The 27,327-nt window shown below is 42.0% G+C and overlaps 1 protein-coding gene across 9 annotated transcripts in view; it reads left to right on the top strand.

Moving 5' to 3' along the window:
• Positions 1-6,435: 6,435 nt before the first annotated feature.
• The window catches only part of LOC123969984 (nuclear factor 1 X-type-like), a 109,129-nt gene continuing 88,237 nt past the window's right edge, over positions 6,436-27,327 (top strand). For 3 of the 9 annotated variants that reach the window (XM_046047811.1, XM_046047803.1, XM_046047810.1), the window contains exons 1-2: positions 6,444-7,065; positions 14,068-14,151. In XM_046047811.1, the coding sequence (XP_045903767.1) occupies positions 7,063-7,065; positions 14,068-14,151 (87 nt within the window). In that variant the 5' untranslated portion in view covers positions 6,444-7,062. Of the gene's footprint in view, positions 7,066-14,067; positions 14,152-18,022; positions 18,154-27,327 lie in introns of those variants that run through there. The other 6 variants (XM_046047806.1, XM_046047809.1, XM_046047808.1 and 3 more) reach the window with 6 other exon arrangements.

Raw genomic sequence — 27,327 nt, 5'->3', positions numbered from 1 at the left:
TTGTATCCTCCTGTGGGGAAACTGTCCTGAAGGAAACTGCTGCTGCTTCAAAATCTGTAGGTTAAAAAGTCTCCATGACTCTGCAGTGGGAATGTGCTCGGCTGGCAGCAGCAATGTGAACATACTCCACCCTCCATCCCATTCTCCCGTGCCAGGGCCGGGCATTCCTCTCCCCTCCAATGGCCGGTTAGCACCCACTCTTTTTCTCTTTCTTTCTCTGTTTCACACAAACAGACACAGAATTTTTTTGTCCCTATGCGACTACTTCAGATCAACTATTTCCTTACTTACTTACTTGCCACATACATTCCTTAATTTCCTCTTTACAGCCACCCCTTCCTTCATCCTTCCTTCATTTCCACTTCCTTCCTTCCATCTTTCTACCCCTTCAACAACCCTCCATCTCCATCGAGCTCTCCCCTTCAGCTGCTCTCTCATTTGTGTTTATTTGCATGGCAGAGCGTAAAGGATACAGACAATGTGAGCAAGGCCAGCAGAGCCCTCCTGTGTCGATGCAGGCCAGGGCTGAGATTTGTAATGCTAGACAACACTCGGCAATGTGGGGATAAATCCTCGGACGCCACAGACAAAAAGAGCCTTGTTTTTTCATTTCCTTTCCACCACTTAATGCACTTCTCGCATGGAGACGCAGAATTCTCCGGGACATTTCTTTTAGCGGGGAGAGGAATGAAGATTGTAGGGAAGAAAAAAATAGTTCCGCCGAGTTTGATATATGGTCTCGGTGCAGAGGATATTTTGTATAAGGACATAATTTCATTTTCCCCTGACTTCGATGCAGCAGAGGGCAGTGAGAACAGGTTGGGAGTAGATGTCAGTGTAGTGCTACAGACAGGAGTCAGAGTGAAGTGTTTTTAATAGGTGGCAGGGGGACTGAGGCCTGTGATTTTTATTTGTCTTGTGTGTTGTACTTTGTAGCTGTACAGTGTGCTTTTGCAGACTTCTGACACCGCTATGAATCTAAAAATCTGGCTTATCAGTTGTGAATAATTGTTACTCTTTTCTCCAGCTCAGCTGTATTTGCTTTTCTCTGTTTCCTACATCTATTCTATTATATCTATCTTATATCTATTTGATTGTCCCAGTGGCTTAGCTGTGAGTACCTTTGCAAATTTGTAGATAACATATCTACACGATGCAATGAAGCTGTGAGCTGCCATTTTTTTAATGTGTTGTTTTCTCCTGTATTTTCTTTATTTTAGGGAGTATGATTCAGTGAATGTCTTTCTGTTGCACTTCTGAGGAGAGATATTTTTACATGTATTATTTTGACCTTGGTTCACCTTGAGTTATATTGCTTCAGTTTTATTGTCACCATTATCTTTTGTAATCATAAGCGTTTATATTTTGCTTTTGGGGACCGGGAAGGGAATAACATTTAACTTTCCTGTTGTGCTCCTGCTCCATAGAGGAGTGTGTGAAACATCTGTCTGATTGATTTCTGAATTTATCGGAAGCCATATTCTCTTCGCAACCATTTAAAAATAATCAGAGATGTTTCCTTATATTGTTATCCTAATTATACACTTTATTATTTAATTTCCTTGATAAAAGGTGTACCTGTTGATTAACGTTTATATGGCTGTGCTGGTTTGTACCTTTGTTCCTCTATCCCTCTAAACTTGTAAACAGGTGTTGGCGCCAAGTCCATCTTTGATAAGATATAATATTTATCAGCTGCAATTTACCTCTGTGCCGCTCATTAACCAGCACTGCATCACATGGCTTCTTTTCTGATAATTACTTTCAACAAGTCCATCATGATTTGCAGTTATATTCCAGTCCAGGATCTAAAACTTGAAATTTTGAGGGAACATTTTGCCCTGATTCGTTTTGGGGTTTACTGAGAAGCATTTTGGACTTAGAAGCAGTCCTTCAATGTTGTCTGAACTTTGACTGTCTGATCCCACAATGTGCCCTTCTCTTCTCACAGTGAGGTTTCGGGAACTTGTTGCCCACATAATGCTGGGTCTTAAAACAGTGTGGTATCAGAGCCATTGTGGTCTGCAATAATGGCTGGTTTAGGGGGCTGTGGTGAGACACACCGCTCAGGGCTTTCATTAACCCAATGCTCAGTCTAATTGAGTCTTATAGGTTGCCTTACATGATTAAGGCCACTGCATGCCAACAAATTCCCTGCAGTTTATTTTGTAACTTTTGGAACATATGAATTGAATTTATTTTTCAGATTCAATATTTTCTTCCAAGAAACATTTAAATGGAACAAACCACATTAACTTTCCTTTGGGAGGCTCCTTTTTAAATTGTGTTTTAATAACATAAAGCAAGGGTTTATGACAAAACCAATTGAGTTAATTTGTTATTATTCCCCCTGTCTCCACAATATACAACAATCTAATGGTTGTGATGGTTTCAATGTCACAAACAAAATGATTTTGGGAGGAAGATCAAGTTAGATTAAGACCAGCAGTCCACATTTTTATCAATGTTATTTTAAGAAAAACATGGGCAATTGTTGTCTAATTGAAAGGAGGTCAACGTCTGTAAGCATATGGTGCATCAGCACCAGGGCAAGGGAGTATAAATTATTATTTAAGTCACATTAATAGACAAATGCATGTGGGTTTCCTTACGCATTAATGATTTAGTGTTCAGATTTTTAATGGGCACATTTCATACAATGTGTCCTATTATTTTGTGATCAGACTTTTATGAGTTAATCTTGTTTTGACAAACTTTATGGAAAGTGTGTCATGGTATGTAATTAATTAATTCCATGCTTTAATATTGAACACTACTGTCACGCTTTTATTGTGCATTAAACATTTAAATGTTCATCCACATGTAGTTCAGGTGTAATTGTTTTTTTGTTTTGTTTTTTAGGCATATTATTCGAAAATGAATCCTAATTATTTATTTACCCTATGCGACATTTAAAAATAGCCTTCTAGGCAATGTTTTTGTTTCTTAATTTCCAGCTTTCCCTCGCAGATGTGTTTTACAGGTAAATGCACTCTTAAGAGGCAGAATGTCTTTTTTTCCTGCAATTATTTTTGCGGGACATTTCAAAAAATGTTTTTTTCATGAAAAAGCGTAGCACTGCACATCTGATTAGTGGCCATCTCTATGTCAAATACACACATGCATATCATATGATGCACGTCACTGCCTGATTGTCATGCTGAGAAATGCTCCTTGTCGACGGTACAAAGGTGATACAGAGCTACACGTATTTTAGTTGTAGAAACACGTTTGCTCGATTTTGTTAAATGTTTTCGGAAGCAGTTTTGTTACCTTGTGGAGGCTGTGTAAACTTGCGGAAAATCTGTGTGGCCTTCTGCAACTTCCGGGCTTTAGCTGGTCGTGCTGAGTACACAGTGCGGTCTAACTGTACACACTGTTATTTGTAAATTAATAAAGGGTTAAGAAAAAATCGTGTCGTGGGATTATTTGGGGTTTAAAGGAACGTCTTGGTGTTTTTCCAATCAACTGGTCATTCTCCAAACGGACATGTGCGAGCTTCCCAGTCATCAGCATCTGTATTAAAACATTTTTTAAAAAGACACCAGAATTAATATTCAATCAAACTGGGGGGAAAAATTGATTTAGTAGCCTAGATCATGGTATAAACTGTGAAAATTATACAACCACTTGAGGCTGATGTCATTCGATCAATAAATCACCAGACTTGATTATAAATTAGGCTCTATTTGCATCGCCTTATTATTATTATTATTATTATTATTATTATTATCATCGTCATCATCATCATCATTATTATTATCATTATTGTCATTATTATTATTATAACTTCTGGTGTTGTTCAATTTTTATTATGACCCTCAGTGCTTTTGATGATTATGCTGTTTTTATTTTTTTTGTGTGTGAAAGCATATTGATAATTATTTTAATACAGGTTCACCAATTATTTCATTATTCGTCATTCTCATAACTGACTGCTTAACTTGCCAGCACTGTTAACTTGTCACTACAGCAACTTGTAGGCCTACTTTGTCTCATGCCCCAACTAATGACCAGTGTTCAAGTTACAAATAATAATAATATCAATAGTCACAAATCATTTCCAAATCATCAAAATTCCGAGTGGATTCAGGCTGTCATGGGCTGTGTCACAAAACAAAACAAATAAGACTCACATTTGAGCTCATACATATTTATATAGTCAAATTAATGGAACTGGTGCAGTAAGAACATTTTATTTTGAAAATGAGATCGAAATATAAAATAAAATATCTCACTTTTGTACAAAAAGTGGTCTTGAACAGTCAATGTGCAGGTGAAAGAATCCAGTTGAGAAAGCAACGTCATTCTGTGTTTGTGCTGTAGTCTAATAAACACAGTAAGCTTTGGACTTAAGGGCCTTTGTTGACATCCATGTTAAACAAAAGTAAAGCTATGACGGCAACGAAAACGACCCATTTTATCTCTCTGTTGAGTAAATGGGCCATCGGGGGCCTCCATTACCTTAATTTTTGTTTAAATGCCAAAACCTTCAGAAACACACTTTCAGGTGAAATTGAATAATCCAAATTAGTCTGAAAAAAATAATTAAATCACAAATTCAATTACAGATGAATAATTGATGCGGCCAAATGTGTGGGGAGGTCAACATTTAATTATTGATTAACCGTCATGTTGGAGGAATGTCAGTCGACGTCTGATTTAAAGAATAAAAAAAGACGGATAAGGATACACGCACAACTGAAAACAAGGACATTTTACACGCAGACGTGCAGGCTCAATTGCTGCATTCATATGTAGTAAGAAGGAAAATATTTATTTTGTTGTCCTGACATGAAAGAAGCGTTTGTATTTGTTCAGCAAATCCTGACATTAAATCCTGACATTGGAAAATACCTGAGTATGAAACAAAGAGAGTGTTTTCAACCTGTTCTATTTTTTGGGGGGGGGGGGGTTGAACATTTTTTCATTGTTGAAATGTTTTATGTTTTCTTGGGTTTGGTGAAATCATTTTTATCTGCTGCATTATTGTTGAGAGATTATTTTCTGTGTGCCATTTTCAGTTTTGGGCATGGTGTCCCTACAAGTCCTGCTGGCCAAATTTATTCACATCAAAACGGTTCAACTTGATGCTCCTCGTTCCAGGACATGTACAGCCTGTTATTTGTATAACCTGTACAGTACATGTTATATAAATAACTCACTTTCTTAATTTGAAACTCCACTGACGTTTTGAACTCCACCTTGGCTCTTTTCCTAAATAATCAGAGCATGTCCTCATGTGTTTTACTTTTCTGTTGTCTGCTGCTGCAGGCCTCTATATACAACCTAACTAAAAGCACTTTCAATAAAAACAAAGCACATTTCGTGTTGTGGAGTTATTTCCTCAAAGGCAGATCTTTTATGGCTTACAACATGTCTGTACTCTGTAATGTCTCAGTCACATTTAATCCTGTTGCTTCACAGCGTCACTCTTTTGGGAGACACTGACAATAAATGTGTTCAAAAAGCTTTAAAGTTTAGGCTTGCTAAATTCTGCCATTGGTAATTACAATTACCATCATTTCAACGATATTTGTATACATTTATACTCGTGCTGTGTCATAATTTTACCAAGTCCTGCCTTCTAAAATCCTCTGAACCTCACTGAATTTTTGGGGAGACAGTGACTGATAAGTGGCAACGGTTTTTTAGGCTATGTGTTGGTGATTGTGAGATCAGCTGCGTGGAAACAGAGAGATCTCCTGCTCTAGATTCCCATTAAATGAACCCATTGACCGTTTTAGTGCTTGATCTTTGCTCCAGATTGCAACATTAAAATATACGGAAATCAAACTGGGAGCAGCTCGGGTCGTATACCCAGCCATGCCCACAGTGCCACTCTGAATGTACAATATACAGGCGGTAGGTAGGAGCCAGTGCAGCCCTAATCCCCGCGGTCCACGATTTAGCCCCTGGTCCTCTTAATTCTCCTAAAGCCCCAGCTGCTACTCTGGCCGCTCCGCTCTCTCCGCGACAGACTGCACACCGCTCGCTTTATTAATAATTCACCTAATAATTCACCGGTTCGACGCTGCCGGCTGAAGCCCCGGACCCCCACCTTCACTGTAAACAACTGCCCTAATTCCCAGTCTATTATTTTTGTGTGTGTGTGTGTGTGTGTAACCAGGTCGCACACTGGTGAGGTGAGCTATTTAGTGGCTGATATTTACTGGGAGGGAAGCGTAGGCTATCCGTCGTCGCTGCCGGAGCGCACTGAGAGCTTCCATTTTACGCACCGAGGCATCCAGAACCCCCGCCGAAGCCCGGACTGACTACGTGTCGCTGTGCAGGCATTCTACTATCGGCGAGGCTGCAGCGATTTGAAGAAGCATAACGCAAGCTGATCTTTCATCTTGTCAGCTTTGAAGGAGGAGGCGGCGGCGAGGGACCAGGGGTGTCCCCCCGTTTTGTGTGTAACGCCGCGTGTGTAGCGCGCGTGTGTGTTTGTGTGTGTTTGGAACAAGAGAGAGGAGAGAGAGAGAGAGAGAGCGATACGAGGCTAAAACAGATCGGACGCTCGGCGCAGGAGACAGCCGCCTTTGGACACGTTTTGGAGACAGAAGCTGCCCGACTGCAAAGGTTGCACACGGAAAAATATTATTAACAAAACTTACTTTGCATCCCTTCTCCCGTCCAATAATTTTTTTTTTTATCGTGTTATTAATATTATTTCGGGGGAGTTTTTTTTAGCGTCTCCCAATCTGCTGGACAAGTTTGGCCGCTGAAGGACGCACCTCGGGACTTTGACGCAGACGTCTCCCTGACTTCTTGCTGCTGGACATGGGCGCATCCGAGGCCAAACAGCGGTAGACGGGGGTCTCGGAGCTGCAGTCCTGCTTTCCTCCTCTCTCTTGCAGAGTGGACCCACTTTTGAAAGAGCGTTGTTTTTTTTCTGGGCCTAAGGCCGACTTGTTTAAAGGTCCCTTTTTTGCTTCCGGCAACAGCGAAGAGACCAAGTCTTCCTCCCTCAGCCCTGACTCCCTCTCTCACTTTTTTGGAAGCAGAACTTTTAAAGGAAAATGGGGCATTGAGAGGGTTGGCAGATCTCCCCACGCTATAATGGTACGTGCTGTGTAACTCAATAGTTCCCCTCTGTTGGGTCTATAGGGTAAAGTCTATAGGACTGAAAATAAACCATACATTGCATGTGTTTAACTGCATTGGTGCGGGCTTTGGGGGGGAGTTTAATTTCTTTGTAAAAGATAAGGACTACGCACACACAGTGAGAGTTGGCTGTGGAGAGTGAGGCCATAAATGACGATACAACACACCTGTGTGTGTGTGCGCGCGCACGCGCGTGTGAGATAGAGAGAGAGAATAAGTGTGTGTTATGTGTAATCACCGTATGCTTCCTAGCCAATTTCGATCATTATAAATCATCTAAACTGACTTTGATTAATCAAAAACATTTACAATGCCTGTAATACTTGCACACGAACAATGTATTTTAATGCATCTGTATTTTTTAAACTATAAAAAATGTCTCGTAGCCTATTTTCACCTAATCTCCTTAATGCTTCCTCAAAGACGTAACCTAACGTCACTGAAATATAATTATGTCTCGGATAAAATATAGAAAATCTGTTTCCTAAGTTAAAGTGACTTAGTCTCACTGGTGGGTTAACGATGTGCAGGCTCAGTTGTTTGCAGAAGCGTTTGAGTGGCCCTGTAGACACCGACTGACAAAGTGGAGGCTGATCTTCCCGCGCCGCTTGGATCAAACCGAATAAAACACACATGTGACCGCAGATAGAGCTGATCTGAAGGGCCAACATATAGAGTATATGGGCGGTATTCATCATTATTGTGGATTATGATGATGATGAAATTATGCAAGCATCTCAGATGTCCGTGTGGAGCAGGGTTGCTGCACCGTTCTCCATCCTGCACCGAACGGTGTCTTTTCTGCCTGCGGCTGCTGTTTAATTTTTATTTTTAATCAATGGGCACTTCATTTGCGTAGTTGATGACACTTTATAGCGACTACAGAGGGGGTGGAGAGGTGAGGTGACACACAGACCGTCTTTGTGCCCCCAGAACAAGTGCTGAGGGTGCTTTTATAACGAAATCAGCGTGGATGATCAGAAAATCAAAAGGAAGAAGCTCTGTTTGGATGATGAAGATCATCCAATTTTAAATCCTGCAGCATTTAGAGAGATACTTATTTTTTTTCATCAGATAATTACTATGTAATCATCATTTGACATTGATCCACCTCTGTGCTGCAGTTTAAATGTTTTAAATTACAATGGCCTAAAATTGTGACCTACATTCTAATTGATCCTCATTATCAACCCAAGAGAAAACATTATTAAGGTGCCATAATTTGGTTGTATGTCGTGTGTTTTGTAATTTAGCATAACTTACAGGGTTGATTTGTTGGGCTTTTTGAATTTAGAAATACCTGTTAAAATATTCTGAGGTGATGCTGGAAAGTTTTTGTAGTAAAGTAGAAATGTTACACTTTGCAAGGGGGAAAAAATAGTGTGCACATGATTTTCGCAACATAACAGTGCACCAATAATGTAGCCTAACTCTTTAAACACAGTTGACCAAGCTGCTTCACTCTACATATTACACAAAAACAGCATTCCAGTAGTCCTCTGAGGTCAGGACTTCCTACAATAGACGTATAAGTAAAATGTAATGGTTTATATAGGCTGAAACACTATTTGGATATAATTTTGAAATGGTGATGTCTTTGTCTAAACAACAGAGACAACAAACACAATAACACACATAACAAATCATCAGCAATACAGGGAAATATGTGAAAACTTCTGGCATGAGCATATTTCACTGCTATTTTTTCATTATATTGATTCCAAATGCTGCAACAAATCATTCACGTATCTTTTTGCTTGCCAGAGCTGCTATATATTGTCCCAAAAACACTATCTCAAATTCAGACAGGAGGGGACGCTCAGTTTCATCAACAATAAGCAAAAAAGTCCTGTACAAAATAATATTATACAAAGCATCCGCGAGCCTTCCTCTGCTCATTTGTTGTCATCAACTTTACAGGAGGTATGTGATTGCTGTCCCCCAGACGGATGACACACTCTTTCACACCAGATTTGTGTTTTAAATGTCAGTGTTACATAACTATTATGGGGGTCACCTGCCAAAGTTGTATGTGTTGAACCCGGTTTATGTGACACCCAGCCATACCTGCAGAGCAACACACACAAGCGTCAAGCGATTCGAAATGTCAGATTGCAGGCCACGTGTGGTTTGTGGTAGCGGCTGTCCAATCATCTGTCTATGTTTCTTAAGGTAAACGAACTATGAGACAATGGTTCATAAGTGGCAGTGATATCACGATCCTCATTTTGTTGTGATTGCGGGCCTATAATTTCACAGTTGGTTGAACCGCGGTTGTTGCAGAGAGAACCTGCCAACCACAGAGTCTGTCAAATCAAAGCCAAGGCTGTTATTGGTGCCGAGGTGGGCGTGGACCTTGCCATATTATTAAATACATTTTTAGAGTATCATTTGAGTTGAGTTGGAAGTGGGTGAGGCATTTTACACGAGCCCAACACGCTGCCTTATTGAGTCATACTTTATTTAGTGTGTCTATGTGTGTGTGTTTGGTAATGTAACTCTATGCTTCCTGGTCTTTGTGGTAAACTCTCCCGTATTAGAACCATAACCACAAGAAAATCTCCCCATGGATCAGTCCTTGTGTGACACAAAGGGCTGACTGTACCAGCCCAAACCTCATTGTTACATGCAGTGAGTGCGGTTTGCCCATTAAAAAAAGCTTGAATAAGGATCCATGTAGGAAAAGAGGTTGCCAGTGGGTTTGGGTAGTGTACGGAGGCGGCATATGGCACAAGCTGTGTGGCGACGAAATGTTGCAGCCCGGGAAGTTCAGTGTTACAATTGGCATGGTGTTATCTTAAGGCAAGCCTGTCGAGCAGGATCAGTAGTTGGCAGGCAATGTGCCAGGCCAAGCAAATCTTGGGGTGTGTCACAATTTGTGCTCTGTTCAAACTTGTTTCACTGTAACAGTTTTGGTGAACGGGTGTATTTCTTTCTTTTACATGGAATTGGGACAGCTATTGTTAGGACTGGCATGGTTTCACATCTATTACTCAGTGATTCAAAAGTTTCACCTCACTAAGCAGATGTGCATAAACGCACCTTTGATTTGAACCACACGTACACACACACGGTTGAATTTCCAGCATAAGTCAAATGTGTTTTGCTTAAGTCATCTGAAATTGCTCCTGCCTCCTGCAGTCAGGCCTCCTTAACAGAAACCGTTCACACTGTGTGCCTCATGCCTTTTCCCGAATCCCACCATTTACTATTGTGTAAAACACGACTGCACAATTAAGCCAAATGCAATCTTCAGCACTGCATCTTGGCTGTACTTCTGACCCAACAAAACCTTCAGGACCCACAAGTGGAGTGAAATAATTAGCCCCACTCTGCTCAGCCATCCATCTATCCTTCTTTTTTTAATGCAGCCCACAGTTTCTCATCTTCTTTCTTATTCTCCCCATTTTCCCCTTCACCCCCCTGAGATGGCTGTGTGAAAAAATTGTATTTTTCCAACATTTCTCCCCGAGGTAGCTTTGGCAGGGACACACACGGCGGCCATTTCTGCCTTTCATACACCCCTCACACACCGTGGAACAGATCGCCGATGCGGCCCACCGTCTTTGAAGTGGTTGCCATCTCACGCAGGTTGGCTGGACTCTCTCGCACTCGCTCCCTCTCTCTCTCTCTCCCCATCCCCCCATTTTCATCCTGTGCCTTAAACTTGGCAGTGTTATTTTCAGCCACTAAATCATGATGATAAAAACGCGTTTAAGACACAATGGTGGTGATAATAATTATGGTTTTTAAAAGATGGACTGACAGGGCTGATGGTGGTTATGGCTGATGATTGTGCGGCAGCCAGAATAAATGCTTTCTGGAAACAAGGAGAGGACCGCACCAGGTGTGCGAGCAGTGCAAGTTTTTGTGTGTAGGTGGTGATTTAGTGTGTGAGTGTGTAACTGCAAATGTGAAATGCAGAGAGAGACAAAAAGATGGAGAGGAGGATCATTGATATGTTGCCATTCATGTGCTTTAAAATGGAGCCATCTGAGAACAAATTCCACCATCAGGGCCTTTCATACACAAAGCTCTGTGGAGGTGTGTCTGTGTGTGTGTGTGTGTGTGTGTGTGTGTGTGTGTGTGTGTGTGTGTGTGTGTGTGTGTGTGTGTGTGTGTGTGTTTGTGTGTGTGTGTGAGTACATGCGTTAGTGTGTGTTCACGCGAGTGTGTTAGCAGGTTTTGGAGATCTCACCTCCAAAGAATTTGGCCATATGGTCGTCAACACATATACCCAGAAAGAGAGAGAGAGACAGATAGAGCGCGAGCCAAGGAAAGACTGTGTGAGATACTGAGAGAGAAAGTGAAAGAGAAGTGTCTTCTTTTGTCAGTGGAGGCAGCAGGAAAGGCACTTTAAAACAGATCCTATACCCATACCTTAGATCAGATGGCTCAGACAAAAAAAAATCCGCCATCGCATCCCCTACTCCACATATTTGTGGAGTGGGAAAATCTGTCTCAATTAACACATTTGCATTGGGCGACGATGGACTCCAAATAGGTCACTGACTCAATCTCCCGCCTCCAAATCTTCCCTCTAAAATGTTAATTAAGGAGGGCTTTGAGATTTTTTCGCTCAGGGCTGGCCATATGGGCCGGGCATATGTTCTATATATATAGTACAATATATAATTCATACACTGCTGCAGGAGAGAGTGTTTGGGGGCCTGGAGTTTTTTGGGGGGTTTACTACAAAGGGAGTCAGTATGTTCTGGCCTCCCCAGTGGCAGGTACAGAGCTTAGCCTATTCATTAGCTTTGTGTTATTTACTGTTGCACAATGAGATGGAGGTTCATCAACACCTGTTTCTTTGGCTGACGACATAAAGAAGGCATTTAAATTCTTATTTGTTGGTTGGTTAATATGAAATGAGAGCAAATCCTCTATTGTTGGAGTTGGAGTGCAGTTGATTTTTGTGCGTGTTTTACATTGTTTCAAAAAGTGAGTAATATAAAGCTCTCTGTATATGAAGGGCTACTTATGTACATAGATATTCTCAAATAGTTAGAATGTTTCCTCACACACACACCCAGCTGAACAAGTTTTCCCAGTGCCATGCTCCCAGACACCCATTCACCAGCAGAATGAGGCAGTGGCAGCCAATGAAAACAGTTCCTTCCCACCCGCAGCTTTTTGGGTCTGGCTCAACCAATCAGAGGAGGCTTACTAGTGCCCCTGACCCTGTTTCTGGCCAGGGACGGCCAATCACAGAGACTCCAGCACACCTGACACATTGTGGTCCGCTTACTGGTAGTCGGCAGGCTCGTGCTGGTGCGGACTCCCTCACAGGTGCCGTGGATCCAGGCCATTATTCTGACCGGTGGGCAAATCAGATGCATCGTCTCATTATCAGACACATGTGGCCTGGCAGACTTTGAGTGTTTGCATTTTGTCTTGTGTGTGTGTGTGTGTGTGTGTGTGTATCAGCATGTATGTGTATGTGTATGTGTGCATCTGAGGAACTCTGCTACCTCATTCCCATAATGCTTTGCTGTCTTATCAGCAGGCCTCTCTCACTCCGTTCCTGGCTTCATCCTCTTCTTGAGACTCAACAATGGGCACTGTGTTGCCCCCTTAAGGAGCTGGAGGCCTCGGCTATAAAAAGAGACTACAAATTAAAAAAAACATGTTTATGGACTAATAAAGATGATTAGAAATCGCACAATTGCAGAAAAATGGAAGGTTTGCGAGTGCAGATTATCTGTAATAAAAAAGCTGAGGGGAGAGACGGGGGAGAGAGGGAGAAAGAGAGTTAGCTATACAGACCTCTCATTGCGAAGGATATGAATAGCCTTTGTTTTCACCACAACTCAGGGCTGTGTGGTCTGCCAATGTCTGGCTCTTATTATGGGGTTTGTGTCTGTGTGTCTGCGTAAGTGGCATGCACGTGTGCATTGGTGTGTGCGTGCGCTTGTGTGTGTTGCTACATGTTTGTGTGTGAGGCCAAGAGCACGTGGGGGCGTGGAAAAAATGTATATAGGTGCAGGTGATTATATTTTCAAGAGGGTGAGACTATATCTGTGTGCATTTAAACGTTTCCACACACCAGATACACTGTTTTCTCTCTGCTCCTGTTCAGCTAAATAAATGTGGCATGGGGTCTCTGGCTGGCACAAGTGTGTGTGCACGCTTTTTTATCCGTTAAAGTTGTGAAATGAAATAGGATTTCACAGAACGGCACAGCGGCTGTGGGATTTGGGCTCCCTTCAGCTAAGTAGAGTGGGATAGGTTGATCCAATCAACGGCAGAACTGCAAGGAGAGCCCATTTCACAGTTCCGGGCCCTGCCAGAACCCTGCCTGCCTGCCTGCTTGACTTAGAATACAAATGAAGCTCCCTGAATGCACACTTACACACACGCATGCATGCACGCTGGTGCTTACAGAAAGTCTGGCTGGGGATGTATAGTGCAAGAGCTGTTAGCAGGCACTGTGCTTTCTGTGGAGACATGAAACCAGTAGGGGTTATAAGACTGTATGTTATAGTACATGTACGCTTTAGGGTTGTCGTCTCACAAAGGGGAAGCAAGAAAACTCATGTTTGAGCTTGGTGATTTCAGGACACAAATGGTCACAAATGTCCCTCAGGATTTTAATAAATTCTCAGAATTTTGTGAAATTGCAAACTTTGTTTTAACTGCATTATATCTTAGGCCCCTGGTGCCTAACGTGTTAAAGAACAAAAAATCACGTATAATATTGCATAGAAATTCAATGATTAAAATGTTTAATATATTCTGCAGACCCCCAAATTGAGTCCAAGTGTATTCTTCTCATTGGAACTTCATGCAAAGCAACAACTCCCAGCAGCAACTTTACATGCTGGAATTTCTGGTGCCTTAGTGCCAGAAACAACTGAGATCTGCTTCCTAAGAGAGTTGTTAAATATTACGACAAAATCACTGCACTATTCAACTGATAACAGTTTAATTAATAACTATGTCTTTGTTTTTTTTTAGGCTACTGACACCTACCTGGTGAACGACGATCCTTCTAGAGGCCAAGGGATGCCTGAATGTTTCCTCGTGTCCGATACATATAGGGTATATACACACACACACTACAAGCTCTCTACATCTGTCCTTGTCATTATGATGTCTCACAGATTTATTTCCTGGACGTACAAACAAGAAAAAAAAAATCTCTTATTTCCTTAATAAAGATTTACCGCAGTTGAGAGGAGGAGGGCATTCAGAGTACAAAAGACTCATCTGTCCATGTTGCACAATAACTGCTAACGGGTTAGACTTCACTATGGGGATGTTAACCACTATATTATCTTTATTCTTCAGATCTTGAATTGGAGTTTGATGGGGATAATGTGTCCAGGAAATACACAAACATTTTTGAGTGTTGACATTCTGCCCGTTAGCATGCTCATACAGTACACTACTTCCTGTAAAATCTCCCTCATGTCATCATGGATGTCCTGAATGCATGTGTTGACTATGCTTCAAAATGTCCACTTTTCTGTGACGTGAGTTTTTACAAGGTATTATTTATGCTAAGCAGTAGTTGGGTTTTGTCCAGACTCATTGTCTTCACGTGGAGGACAAAGCCAGTTAAAACAAAATAAACTGCAAAATGCAAACTACATTAAGATACAGGATTTTCTTTGCAGGACACTTTCTGTTGTAACATGTTCCGCATGTGGTCATTTTCATATGTTTGTAAAAAACAGCACATGGTTGATTTTATAGACAACTGTTACACAGGAAAACTGCTCCTTTGGCCCGTGTGCAGTAATCTGACATGTTGAATTTACCGCGTAAATTAAGAAATGATGACATCAGCGAAGAAAAATAAATCTATACGTTTTGTTCTTGTTGAATACAAACACACTTCAAAGGGAGTAATCCCAGCCAGTCGAGTTGAATGTATATGTAGCTAATGCACACAGTAAACACATAAAAAGCAGCAGGCATAACACATTGCTCTGCACACATACTCAGATTGCAAACAGATCCATAGTCTCTTGGAATCAGACTGTGTATGATATGCTTCTTGGCCATAACGGCCAGTCAGCCATTTCTCTCAAACTGCATATGCCTGTATGCATTTGACTGGCGTGCTCCCTCCCAGAGCACACATAAACAGCTTACTCAAACAATATTTACACTGTACGGCATAGTAAACGGCACAGTTACACACATTTTCCATTCAAATATTTCCTGCCTTTTGAAAGACAGCCTCAACCACCTGTCTCACACATTTTGCATGCTAATGGCAGTATCAGTATGCTACATCACTTTCAATATTTAATGGCCTGGCCACAGGCGATGGTAAACAGCAAGTATATGGGCATTGCTGTGTGTCAATCGGAGACCAATCGGAACATGCTAACTTTAGACACACCATATGGTTTTCTCATGTGCTTTTTAATGACAAACTCAGAAACCACCAGAGCCCTGTGTGCTCGAGGGGCTTTCATAGGTGATGGTCAGACAGGACGTGTTTGATCACGGGGTAGAGAGAAAGTGTTTGGAAAGAAAACCTGAGCGTCAGTGTTTTGTAACTCCTGTGGTTGCTATAGTTTGTTTGTTACAGTCAAAGCGCCTGTGTTGAATACTGAGGCGGTCGTCTCGGCCCAGGCTGCAGCCAGAGACAAAGATGGCCAGTAAAGTCAGACAGATGAAATGGACAGTGTGTGTGATTAAGAGGATGGGGGCGGGGGCAGCAAGATATTTTAAGACAGAAAAAGGGAAAAAGCTCACTAAAAAGAAAAACTGAGAAATAGAAAAGGGGGAAGACAGAAAGAAAGAGGGAAAGTGAGGGAGCACACAAAGGCTTTGGGGTTTGGGCCTGTGCCGTGTTGGGGTGTGGTTTGGAAAGAGGAGAGACTATGGGAAAGGAATAGACTACACCTCAATATGCTTCACTTTCTTGCACTTTTTTCTGAATTTAATCTTTTTTATAGTTGCTTGTGCCAGCATATCTTTGACCACAAGACATTTGTGGCCGTGTACGTATGTATGTGTGTGTGTGTGTGTGTGTGTGTGTGTGTGTTTGTGTACGTGTGTATATACTGTACATTGTATGCATGTATGTCTGTGGTGTGAGTGTCTAAGTATCCTACATAGGCTGAGGTCTCGTAAAGCTGCACAGCTTCATATCCCCCAGAAAAACTTGGCATTCGAGCACTGGGGTGACTTCAACCCCTGAAACCGCACCCTTGCACACACACACACGCAGACATACGCACAGAATTGTTTTCACACATAGACACACACACTTCCAAATACTCTCACAATGCTCGCGCGCGCCACCCTCTCACTCACACACATGCACAAAGCAGGGGCTTATGTATAATTGCAGGCACTCTGCCTGCATATATGAGTTTGATTAGGCTGAGGAGCAGGGAGCGGGCGAGGATAAAGCCAAGCCTGATTAGAAACAGAGCGTAGGCTATCGCTTCCATACAATAGAAGTCACAATGAAACTGGTTTAGACCACTTCGTCCAAGTTCAGGTATCTTTTGTTTCTGCATTCATATACAGTACATTAGAATATGACTTGGGCTGGTTTAAAAACGTGTAAAAACAGGAATGCAAGTGGTATAACAGCTGAATAAAGTACAATCATTTGGATGGTAAATTTACAACCTACTGTAATAACTTGTTTAGTTCCTTCAGGGCATTCAGGAAGGTCCCCAGAAATATTAAGTATATTTGAATGCAATAACGCGGTGTTGGTTATTAACTTTCAGACAAGGAGCTTTTCGTGCACAAACTGTACGGCTGTGAAGCTGGCGGGCCTCAAATCCCACCGTAACACCTTGTGAAAATGAATTAAACCCAAAACACTTTGGCCCACATACGAGCTGATGTTTCCACTGCATCAAACACTTTATCCATTTCACTCTTTTTAATTTACAATAACTAATGCTCAAGTTAGAAATATGGGGCCTTTTCCACTTACAGACACTTGAATCAGTTTAGACCAAGCTTTGTATCACTCTCCAGCTGACGGGATGACAAAACACTTCAGCAAAATCTCAGTTGTAAATTTTAAGCCTCTGTTTGTATTTTGTTCACACTTGGGTTTCCTTCTGCATTTTGTTTAACAGCAGAGGATATGAAAGTTGAAAGAGACAGTTTTGAGGAAACCTGCCTCCTCAGTCAGTTTGCTCACTGTGAAAGCTTTTTAAGACTAAAAGTCAAAATATACTATGTACTATATCTGCATGCCCTAGAAAGAATCTTTAAACATAACAATGTGACAAGGTTTCTTTGGAATATTAAATTGAGACCACATGACGATAAGCAGTATTGTAAGTAATAAAATACCATAAAGCCACAATGTCACTGTTAAATCACCACTGAGTAACAAACACAAATTATCAGTTGTGAAGCAAAAATGTTAACTAAATTTGTCTAAACTGGAGATTTGGCTCCCTAATATTATTATAGATAGATAGACGTCTGTATTTGTTATTTGTCCTATCAATGTATTATATCATAAGTAAAAATGTGGAAAAATGAAGTGTAAATGTTTGTGTCCTGTAATAAATTTAAGAAGGATATCAGCAGATACACCTGCAGAACAGTGCGTCCAGCTGGAAATGTCAAAGAAATATTTCATATATTTCATATTAATTTGATCAAATACGTTGAGGTGACTGAACTTACCACTAAGTACCACATGCGCACTACAACCCGTTTCTGTACAGAAGGAATCCTGTGCGATTCCTCTCTGGGGTTTTAGCAAAGGCTGATTCTTTTTTTTTTAAACAATAAAAATCCGATGGTAATATTAAATGCAGTTAGGTTTGTGTTGATCCGAAAGACAAGCCGGGAGGGAGAGAGAGAGAGAGAGAGGGATAGTTAGAGAGACAGGCGAGGGAGGGAGGGAGAGAGAGCAGCAAAAACTTTCCCCTAAAGTTAGTGCAGAGCTTTCACTGTGAGTGAGGCGGGGTTACAGCCTGGACTGAGCCACAGCGGCTTTGCAATGCGGCACCGCAGCGAACCTCCATCCAACTTTATTATCAACAACTCCAATTTTCATCTCTAGACACAACCATGTATTCCCCTTACTGCTTGACACAGGTATGAAAAAAGCTCGCCGTTTTCCATGCTCCTCTTCTTTGCTTTTTTTTCTGGTACAGTGCGCCTCCGGTTGGTTTCTACTGTATGTGGTTACAGTGTCGTGTTGTCTGCCGTGCGGCTGCTTGTCATTTGTTGCGTTTTAAGGATCTTTATCCAGCTCTGCTCTCTTTCCCCCGATAGTGTTTAACCTCTCTCTCTCTCTCCCTCTCTCGCGCTCTCTCTCTCCTCCTTTATTTTTAATGGCACTCCTCCAACGGACTTTCTTGTGCGTTTCATTGCGCAGGGTTTGCAGAGAAAATGGCGCTTCTCCCAAATCAATTTTATATAAAACGGAGGTTGGAGAAAGGGGAAGAAGGGCTCGGTGCCCTGACAGTTGGCGACTAATTACAGTCACCCTGAGGCAATAATCGGCTTTATCGACAAACATTATAAAACAGTATTAATATGGCTCGATTAGTTGTGGAACAGTTTATTTTAACATATCATGGATGGTTTCTGATTTGCGGCTTATAGGAAGGTCTGCCGGTCTTCAGCCGCGGTCGGCGCAGGAGGCTCTTAGGGTCACCGTGGACAGACACGTTCATAACTTTCTCTCATTTACTTTATTCCGCTTTAGCAGCCTCGTTCTGAAATAAAAGTAGGTTTTTCCTGAGGGCGACAGAAGGAAAGGTGGGCGTGTTGGAGAGTCCGAGTTGCGCGGTTTCATTTTGATTAATCTCAAAATACAGCTGACTTTTCAAGAAGAAATTAAGCTGCTATATTTTATTAATACCACCTTCATAACATAGTGGTTACGATAATAAGAGCCCACAGAATGGAGCTCACTGCAAAAGAAAATTTTGTCTTTATCTTGAGGTGCATAATTTCAAAGGCTGTTTGGGGTAATGTTTCACTTAGAAGCTTTGTACAGGTGATTAAGTGTGAGTTTTAATTTTACTAGGCTTAAAACGATATAATAAAATATATTATATAATTAAGATATCCACTGTGAATATTCAGCTCACGTTTTTGTAATTAAATGCACAATGATAGACTCAGTTTTGACCTTCGGGCCTCATCTTCGGTATGCACTTCTGGCACTATACAGAAATGAGTCCAGATGCAGGCCTATGTACATGAATCACCTCTGAGTATGTTCTATTTCAGTAAAAATCTAGGCTACCAGAGGAATATTGTTTTTCTGTAAAAAATATCATAGGAGAAATAATCTTTAATTGATTAATACCTAAACAATGAAAGTCCTGGGCCAGGTTTTCCTAAGCAGTTTTGAAGTAAGATATGTTTTTTATTTCCTAATGGCACTGTAAGTATGAGTTCTTCATGTGCTTAAATTGCTTTATTTTAGTGTGCAAACGGTTTCATCTGTTAATTAAACATCATACAAGAGGTCACAACGGCAAAGGTCAAGTCATAATTGACCTTTTTTGTTTCTCCCAGAGCACATTGCTTTTTGCGCTGTCCCTGAATGCATATTTAAAGTTATAGGTTTTAAAAGAAGTTTCAGTTCTCAGATACAGACATTAAATTCAGTCACTGCAGAGTTAACAGATCAGAGCTGCAGGCGCGCCAAGCTTCAGCTGCAGGCCGCAGGTCCGTTTATCCTCTCTGCCGCCCGGTTTATCACGTTAGACACTGGTCTAAAAGTCATTTTTTATATTTAAGCAGCCTATTTCACCATTATTAAAGATCAAATTAAATATGACCTTTAAACAGCAGTAGCCTATTTGTCAGGAGGCACTTTGTTTGCCTCAGGTCAGGAGCGTCCGTTAGTCAGGAGTTATACGAAGCAAGAAACTTAATTATCAGGCTATTCACTATAATTTTTACGCAATTAATTTACACATTGAAGTCACAGCTGTTTAGCTTGAGGCCTTTAGGTGAACATTTTCACTGATGCAGGGAGGTCATGGCCTGCCGCCCTCTTGTCGTGTTAAGACCTTACTCTGTTTTGCGATGGTATGTTATGTGATAATGTAATATTTTTTAACTAAAACTTTCTGAGATAATATTTGTTCTAATAGTCATAGCCTATGTGATAAAGCAGAAAAATCCCTGTGATTTGACGAGCTCCGTGGAAAACATGCAGAATTATTTCTGGCCTTCCGACCAAACCCCCGTTATGTTTTCTCTGACTGTGTAGTTCTCAACACCACAGAACTGTTCAAGTACAAAACTATATTTCATCTCATCATTTTTTTATTACTTTAACAGAGTCAGAAGCGGTGGCTGCAAAATGGGTTGCACTTACACTGTCTTTTTTCTTTTCTCTCTCTTTTTCTTTTCTCTTGACCTTTCCTCTGCCTGTGAGTTTTAAACACAGAGAGAGACATTTTCTAATCAATAGTCTATTTGATTTTTGCTCCGTAAAATAAATCCAACAGCCCTAGTGCATTTTTAGCACAGATATTTTTCCAAGCCTGGTGGTATGAGGCAGAGGTCCGCATCGAGTTTCCTCTTTTCTTTCCATTAATTAAAATTAATTGGCAGCAGATCCTCTCACACGAGCGCCGCGTGGACGCGTGCTGCCCATATGCGCGATACATATTGATCTGCTTAGGCTGCTGTTATTGCGTCTCCCGGTTCTACTGAAGGATATCAAGCACGGCGGATTTGTTTGCATTATCTCATATCTCCTTGAGAACCTGTGCTTGTATTTAGAGGATATTACGCCGCAAAAAAGATAACAGCAGTCAAAAATTAACTTGGAACACGTCCGTGCATCCTGCTTGTGGGTATGGCCTTTAAACGATACCTCTCTGTTTCACACCTGTAATTTAAACTCGATTTGAACATCAGCCTTTAGTCACCTGTTTTAATTATTTGAATGGTTGAAGCTGGTGGGATTGATTGTAGTTTCTTTAGACTAGGCATGAGTGTGTGTGTCCACACCACGGCACACATGGATGAATTATACTAATGTGCATAATGTAGGCTCCCCATGCTGTTTGTCGTCCTTTGACTCTATCAAGATTGTGTTCTTCGACCTGAGTCATGTAAATAATTCACAAATCGCAGAAAACATGCAAAACTGGTGTAAACAATCTACAATGTATTATTAATGCTGATAAAAGCTTTGCTGGAATGCCCTGGTAGGTTACGGCCACGATCAGCCAAAAAAGTGGCAACACGCACTTGCCAAACAGCAGGTTTTTTACGGGCTACGTGGCATTGTTTCACATCCCTGCTACGGAAATGAATTTGCATAAAGTTTTAATGCGGTTTGAAGGTCGCGGAGCCTTCGTTAATTAAAACTTTTATGTGCTGCGTTTTGAAATCAATTATTTCAGACTCCACTTAAGTCCCGCTTATCCAAATGAGATGTGGGCTGCTAATATAAAGCGCGTCTCACAAACACTGCCAACTTTTGAAGCTTTGCTGTAAACTGTCCCCCTCTCTCTCTGAGATGTTTAACACTGCGCGGGAAGATTGTTCAACTCTTCTCCGCACTGTTCACAAGCAAAACAAAGTTTTTATTTGCTTTCTCGGTTCTTGTTCACGAGCGCTTCATGTCCGATGGTTTGCAGTTCTAAAGTGTTTTTTTGTTTTTTTTTAGATTTGGATTTGGAGATCAAATGAGTCCTTGAAATTCGCTCAGCCATGGAGATTGGCAAAGCACTTGAAAGAATGCACTGAAAGCCATACATACTGTAGCAATGCCATACAACCATAGCAACAGAAACAAATGTGGAGATTTTGACAGTAGGCTATCTGGTGGATAAAGGCGCTTATCATCTCACCAAAAACGGAGTTTGAGAATCAGTGTACATGGGGACGTATACAGCCTGTGTGGCAATGTGTGGAGACAGGCAGGCAGTTTTTAGATATTGTCCAAAATATCTTATAAATGAGACACATCTTTCTCTGAGTTGTTTTGTTTTATTTTGTCTTCCTGTTTTTACCCATCACTCACCAGACTCAATTCATTAAAAGTCACATTCAAGTCCTTTAAGTCCACACCAGGCTGTCACAGCTGTGTGTGTGTGTGTGTGTGTGTGTGTGTGTGTGTGTGTGTGTGTGTGTGTGTGTGTGTGTACAATATTTGTGTGTTTCTTGTTCCTGTCCCGTTTTGGGCCGATGGCTCTCGTGCGTCAGCCCTAGGTTCTGGTTTCATTGGGACCGGACAGTGACGGCTGCGGTGCTGGTGTAAACCGAGGTGGGCCTGCATGATCTGGTAACATACCAAGCCTTACCAGGGTCACTTTGCACCCCCCACACACATACACACTAATCCTGCTCACACTGCGCTAGTTGGTAGGCACAGCACAAGCAGTGGAGAATAGGTCTGCTGTGGTGGACGGTAGGCATGGTGAAAGCGGCCTGCCAACTGTGCCAGGAAGACAGGCAGGCAGTGGGTTGCAGGCAGAACCCAGGGGTACATTGTGTTCTTTTTACTTATTCATCCTTTCTGCTGGAGGCTTACCAGGTCCACCTTACACTGTTTGGACCGGAGTGAGCACTGGTAGGCAGGGATGGAGGGAAGAGACGGGAGAAGGAGTGCAGGGAAGTGGGAAATGGCACAACATGACCATGTCAGTTAAACAGTGTCTGAATACATTTTGATCACATGGAAAGAATTTAAAAAGGTGCTTGATTTGTGTGAGGGATCTGTTCACTCTTAAGGTTTTTAAAACACTTAAATTATGTTAATCTCTAGTTTTAAAATGTTTCAAATCACACATTGTGCATCATGTTTAGTGAGAGCTACATGTGTGCACAAATGAAAATATTAGCTTTAGGATGTGGAAGAGCCTGTATAAAGCCCAGAGCAAAACCCTGAGGTAGCTTGCGGAAGGTCCCCCTCTTAGTCTGTGTGTGTGTGTGTGTGTGTGTGTGTGTGTGTGAATCTGTCTTGGAGGTGAGTTAAATCCAGTACCGTGGTGTTCTGCTCATCCCTTATCTGTGCTGTCTTCCTGACCGCCCATAGAAAATGGATTTATCATGCTTAACTGAGGCAACTGGCACAACAGCAGGGTAATAGGTGATTGTCCCCTGGATGGATGGGCATGTGTGTGTGTGTGTGTGTGTGTGTGTGTGTGTGTGTGTGTCTGATATGCGTGTGTCCGTGTGAATATGTGTATTCACCCTCAACCCCCATCTTCTGTCCTCTGCCTCCTAGTGCGGATTAGGGTTTAGGCTGATCTGTGGCCAGTGAAAGCAGGCGGCCCCTATAGCGGTCTCATGTTGGTTTGTGATATAGTTGTGTTTACCGAGCCACACAGCTGACGTATGTACGTGCGCACAGACACACACACAAAGGCGAACTCATCTGAAATCAGACTGAACACTCATGTGTGTTATAGACAGATAGACAGACATATGTTGGCGTAGCAGCACAGTCACAGTCACTTCAGTGGACTGATACTGAGAACATCTCTCTCAGTTTTGCCTTTTCCAGCTTTTGCCATGAGAGTAGAAAGTACTCCAGGACCAAGTATATGCCGCTATCCCACAGAGCTTTTCTTGTTGCAATGCTCACTATGCAATCTAATTTTATTTTTGGCAGTGGTTAAGAATTAGGTGCGTAATATGAATGCGTGATTGACTGATAATTGCATATCATCCCGGTGTAAGACTGCTATTATTTTTCCTCAGGTTTGGGAATCAAAGGTGCAACAACTTGCAGTTTAAAGACATTTACAGTAAAAAGACTTTAGTTTGCCAGCAAGTGATGAGATTAATCAGACGGTGGAAACATGAGGAACCCACAAGGGATTGAGGGATGAGAAGGCACAAGAGCCAAAGTACTGTGCTCTTCATGCAGCTACTTGGGACAAACTCCCCTTCACCTTCATTCCGCTCCTCTTCCTCCGCTCCCTCCACCTCCTCAATTAGCTCCCTTAAAAATAGAAGTAACGGTTAGTGAGAGATCTGCATTGTTCAAGGATGAGCTTCAGTTGTTGTTGTTGTTTGTCTCTCCCTCTCTGCCTCTCTCTCGCTCTGTCTTTCTCCATCCCCCTCCTCCGTCGCCTGGTGTGTTTTTCGTTCTTTTTGATTTTCTCTGAGGCTTTTTTGTGGGGGTAACCCGACTGAATGGGACAATGCAGTCTAGCGTGAAATTAAAGCTCTTAGTTAGTTTGGAGTTGCTCAAAAGAGGATTTTACACATGCATGCATTCATACACCCTCCCATACGCTATAGATATAGCTAATTAGAGGAAGTACACCCTATGTCGAGCATCAAGGGCCCAATTAAAAGAGTAGGGGAAACCTCTGTGCACAAGATCTAGGCCAAATCAGCCCTGTGAATGCATTTCTGGGCCTTGTGTGTGAACAGTATGTCTACCATCTTAATCCAGATGGGAGAATATGGACAAGGCCGATATGAGAAATGCACAAGTTTCATTAACATATGCATGTCACGTACGCAGCAAGTAAATCAAGAAAATAGTGGGATTGATCATCCTGACAGGCGAGAGTCTGATTCAAAACAGATTGGGCTGCTCTTGCTGACTCTTCCAAGTCTCATTTTGGAAGAAGTCGCCAGTGAAATGTCTGTCATGCATGCACATTAGAGTTTTTGTTGTTAATGTCAAAGGCATTCATTTATTTGAGTCTGTTAACTGTTTAGCTTTTTCAAATACATCTGCACGGTACTTAAAAGCATAAAGCGTTATAAAAGTTAAATAGTGGCCTTTTGGATTAAAAACAGCCTAAGCAATTGCTAATTACTGTTCTGCACGTAAATGCACGTAACTTGTCTTTATACGTTTACTGTATGTTGTAGGTCATGGGAAATACTCGGCAGACTGTGCAGCCACACACTGCACTGTGTTGAATGACTACCTAAGGTCGTTTATTTTTTGCCTGCACTGTGTGTGTGTATGTTTGTGTGTGTGTGTGTGCACAGGGGCAGACTAATATAGAGCAGCAGCAGTCCACATCGCCCGAGGGAGCGATAGCTGAAATATCCACCAGACCTAATAAATGTATCTATCTGATACTTGACGCAAAAGCAACAACAATCTTTACTCTCGTATTATCAAGTAACACCCACACACACACACACACACACACACGCATGCTTTTGTTCAGCCCTATTTCCTCAATGTAACTACTGGTCATAGAGGCCTGCAGTCCCAGCAAGGGAGCCAGTGAATCCAGTTAGTGAGTCAGACTTAGTGGAACAAAGTGTGCTGCTCTGTGATCCTCTCTCTCTCTCTCTCTCTCTCTCTCTCTCTCTCTCTCTCTCTCACTCTCTCTCTGTCCCATTGAGAGCGCTGGCAGCTCGCCAGGGGTGGAAAAATCTATAAGCCATTGCGTAATATACCATATCTTTACCTTGGTTGAACCCTGCGCAAGATCCACAGCTGTGTGAGCACACAGAGAAATGAGTGTGTTCATGCCTATGTGTGTGTGTGTGTCTGTGTGTGAGAGAAGGAGACAGACGGACAGAGGGAGAGGAGAGAGACACACAAGAGAGGTTTCTTTGTGGCCAGTTTTCAATGTGTACCCTCATATAAACAGTATCACACCACTTTGATCAAATGCTGCTGACAAGATATTTTCCAAAGTCGACTGAGCGTGGCGTTCTGATCACTTTCTGGAGTGTTACACCAAGAGGAAAGTAAGCTGAGGCCATATAAAATGTATGTGTTTTTGAGGCTGGTGATGTTAAAAATGGAAATCAAATTAACTATGTTTTGCTTTAATGGCATATAAACTCCATGGCAACACCGCCGTGCTTCCAAAGCCAGTGGCTTAAGTAATATTCACTGCTGGAGTTACTTGTTCTCCTGCATGTCTTTAGAATGGAAATTAATGTACAAGGCCTCAGGCTGAGTGGCTACCAGGCCTTTCATGTTTGGCACTCCTCTTCTTATTCGTGTTTTCATGAGATTCGGTTTCGATGTCTTGATGTGTTCGTGCTAGTGCAGGCCGCTCTTGCAGTGTCCATTTGAACCTGAAGCCTCTCCGGGAGCTGTGAGTGTTCCTGAGGGAGGGAGTGTGATATTTTTATTGGACTCCTTTATAGTAGGCCTTAGTCACTGACTTTTAAACTTTTCTGTAGAGTGTTTTGATACTGTAAGTTTAAGGGTATCATCTCTGTAATTACTCTTATCTCGCACAGAGATTCACTGACACACACATTGTGTTGAGCTGCACTTTGCCCCACAACAAAAGGTAGACAAATACAATACTAATCTGCTCACAGTGTGTGTGGATCCCTGTGTGATAATATAAATAAGATGTAATGCCAAACACTGTCCAATCAGCTGTCATCTTCACTAATATGATCCACTCAGCCAGTGATATTGGTCATCCAAATATCACATGCTTCGACTGATTCGTTTTTGATGGTGGTGATTATTATTAAATGGTCTGTAATGACTACTGATAATCCACATGTGCAGCCGGGCACCCTGCAATCGCTGAGAGGCAGTTGTTTGTTAATGCACCACTGAAACCTAAAACGCATACAGATGTGTGTTGGACAAAACCACAAACTCAATTGTGAGCCCTGCCATTGTTTTAGTGCATGCTCGTGCTTAATTTCTACCGGCTTGCTTGTGGAAATTTTTCAACAAACGTGCAACTTTTCAGCACAGAGGCCCCATATTAAATTAATTTACCTTCCTCCCCCACAGCTACACAGTGTAAAGGGTCAAACTGTGGTGATGGTGGCTTGGGCCCGAGGGGAGTGGGGGGAGGGAACTGTATGAGAGAGGTAGCTTCAATAGATGGGATAAAGTTGGGTTCACCTCTTGTATTGCATATGTATTTTTGTGTGTGTGTCTGTGTGTATAGTGTGTGGACGTGTGTGAGGCTGACTGCTGATATGTTTGTGTTTATTGACTCAAAGAGACGGGCCGTGGCTGCGTACACAGCGGTGTACGGGTGGCAGGGGTCCAGGCTTGGGGGAAACGTGTGTGTTTAAAGTACACACAGGCCTAATTATGCTGATTTAAGCATTCTTGCGGTCCTCCCTCTGGCTTGTGGTGAGTTAACTGGCACAGGGGCATCCAGCAGAGAGAGAGAGAGAGAGAGGGAGGGAGCGTGAGGGTTAAGATAAAGAAGACAGAGGCAGAAAAGGGAGGCTCAATAAAGAGATTTATAAAGGAAAAGGGAAGAGGAAAGGTGGTAGTGGGCTGCAACACGGTGTGAGTGACTACACAGAGGAAAATGTTGTCCCAGACACTGGTGAAACAGAGGAAAAACATACACTGCCGTCAAACTT

The sequence above is a fragment of the Micropterus dolomieu genome, linkage group LG04 (genome assembly GCF_021292245.1).
Source record: "Micropterus dolomieu isolate WLL.071019.BEF.003 ecotype Adirondacks linkage group LG04, ASM2129224v1, whole genome shotgun sequence".
In the NCBI taxonomy this organism is placed as follows: Eukaryota; Metazoa; Chordata; class Actinopteri; order Centrarchiformes; family Centrarchidae; genus Micropterus; species Micropterus dolomieu.
Note: the sequence above shows the minus strand (reverse complement) of the source record. Positions and strands in the feature narration are given on the sequence as shown.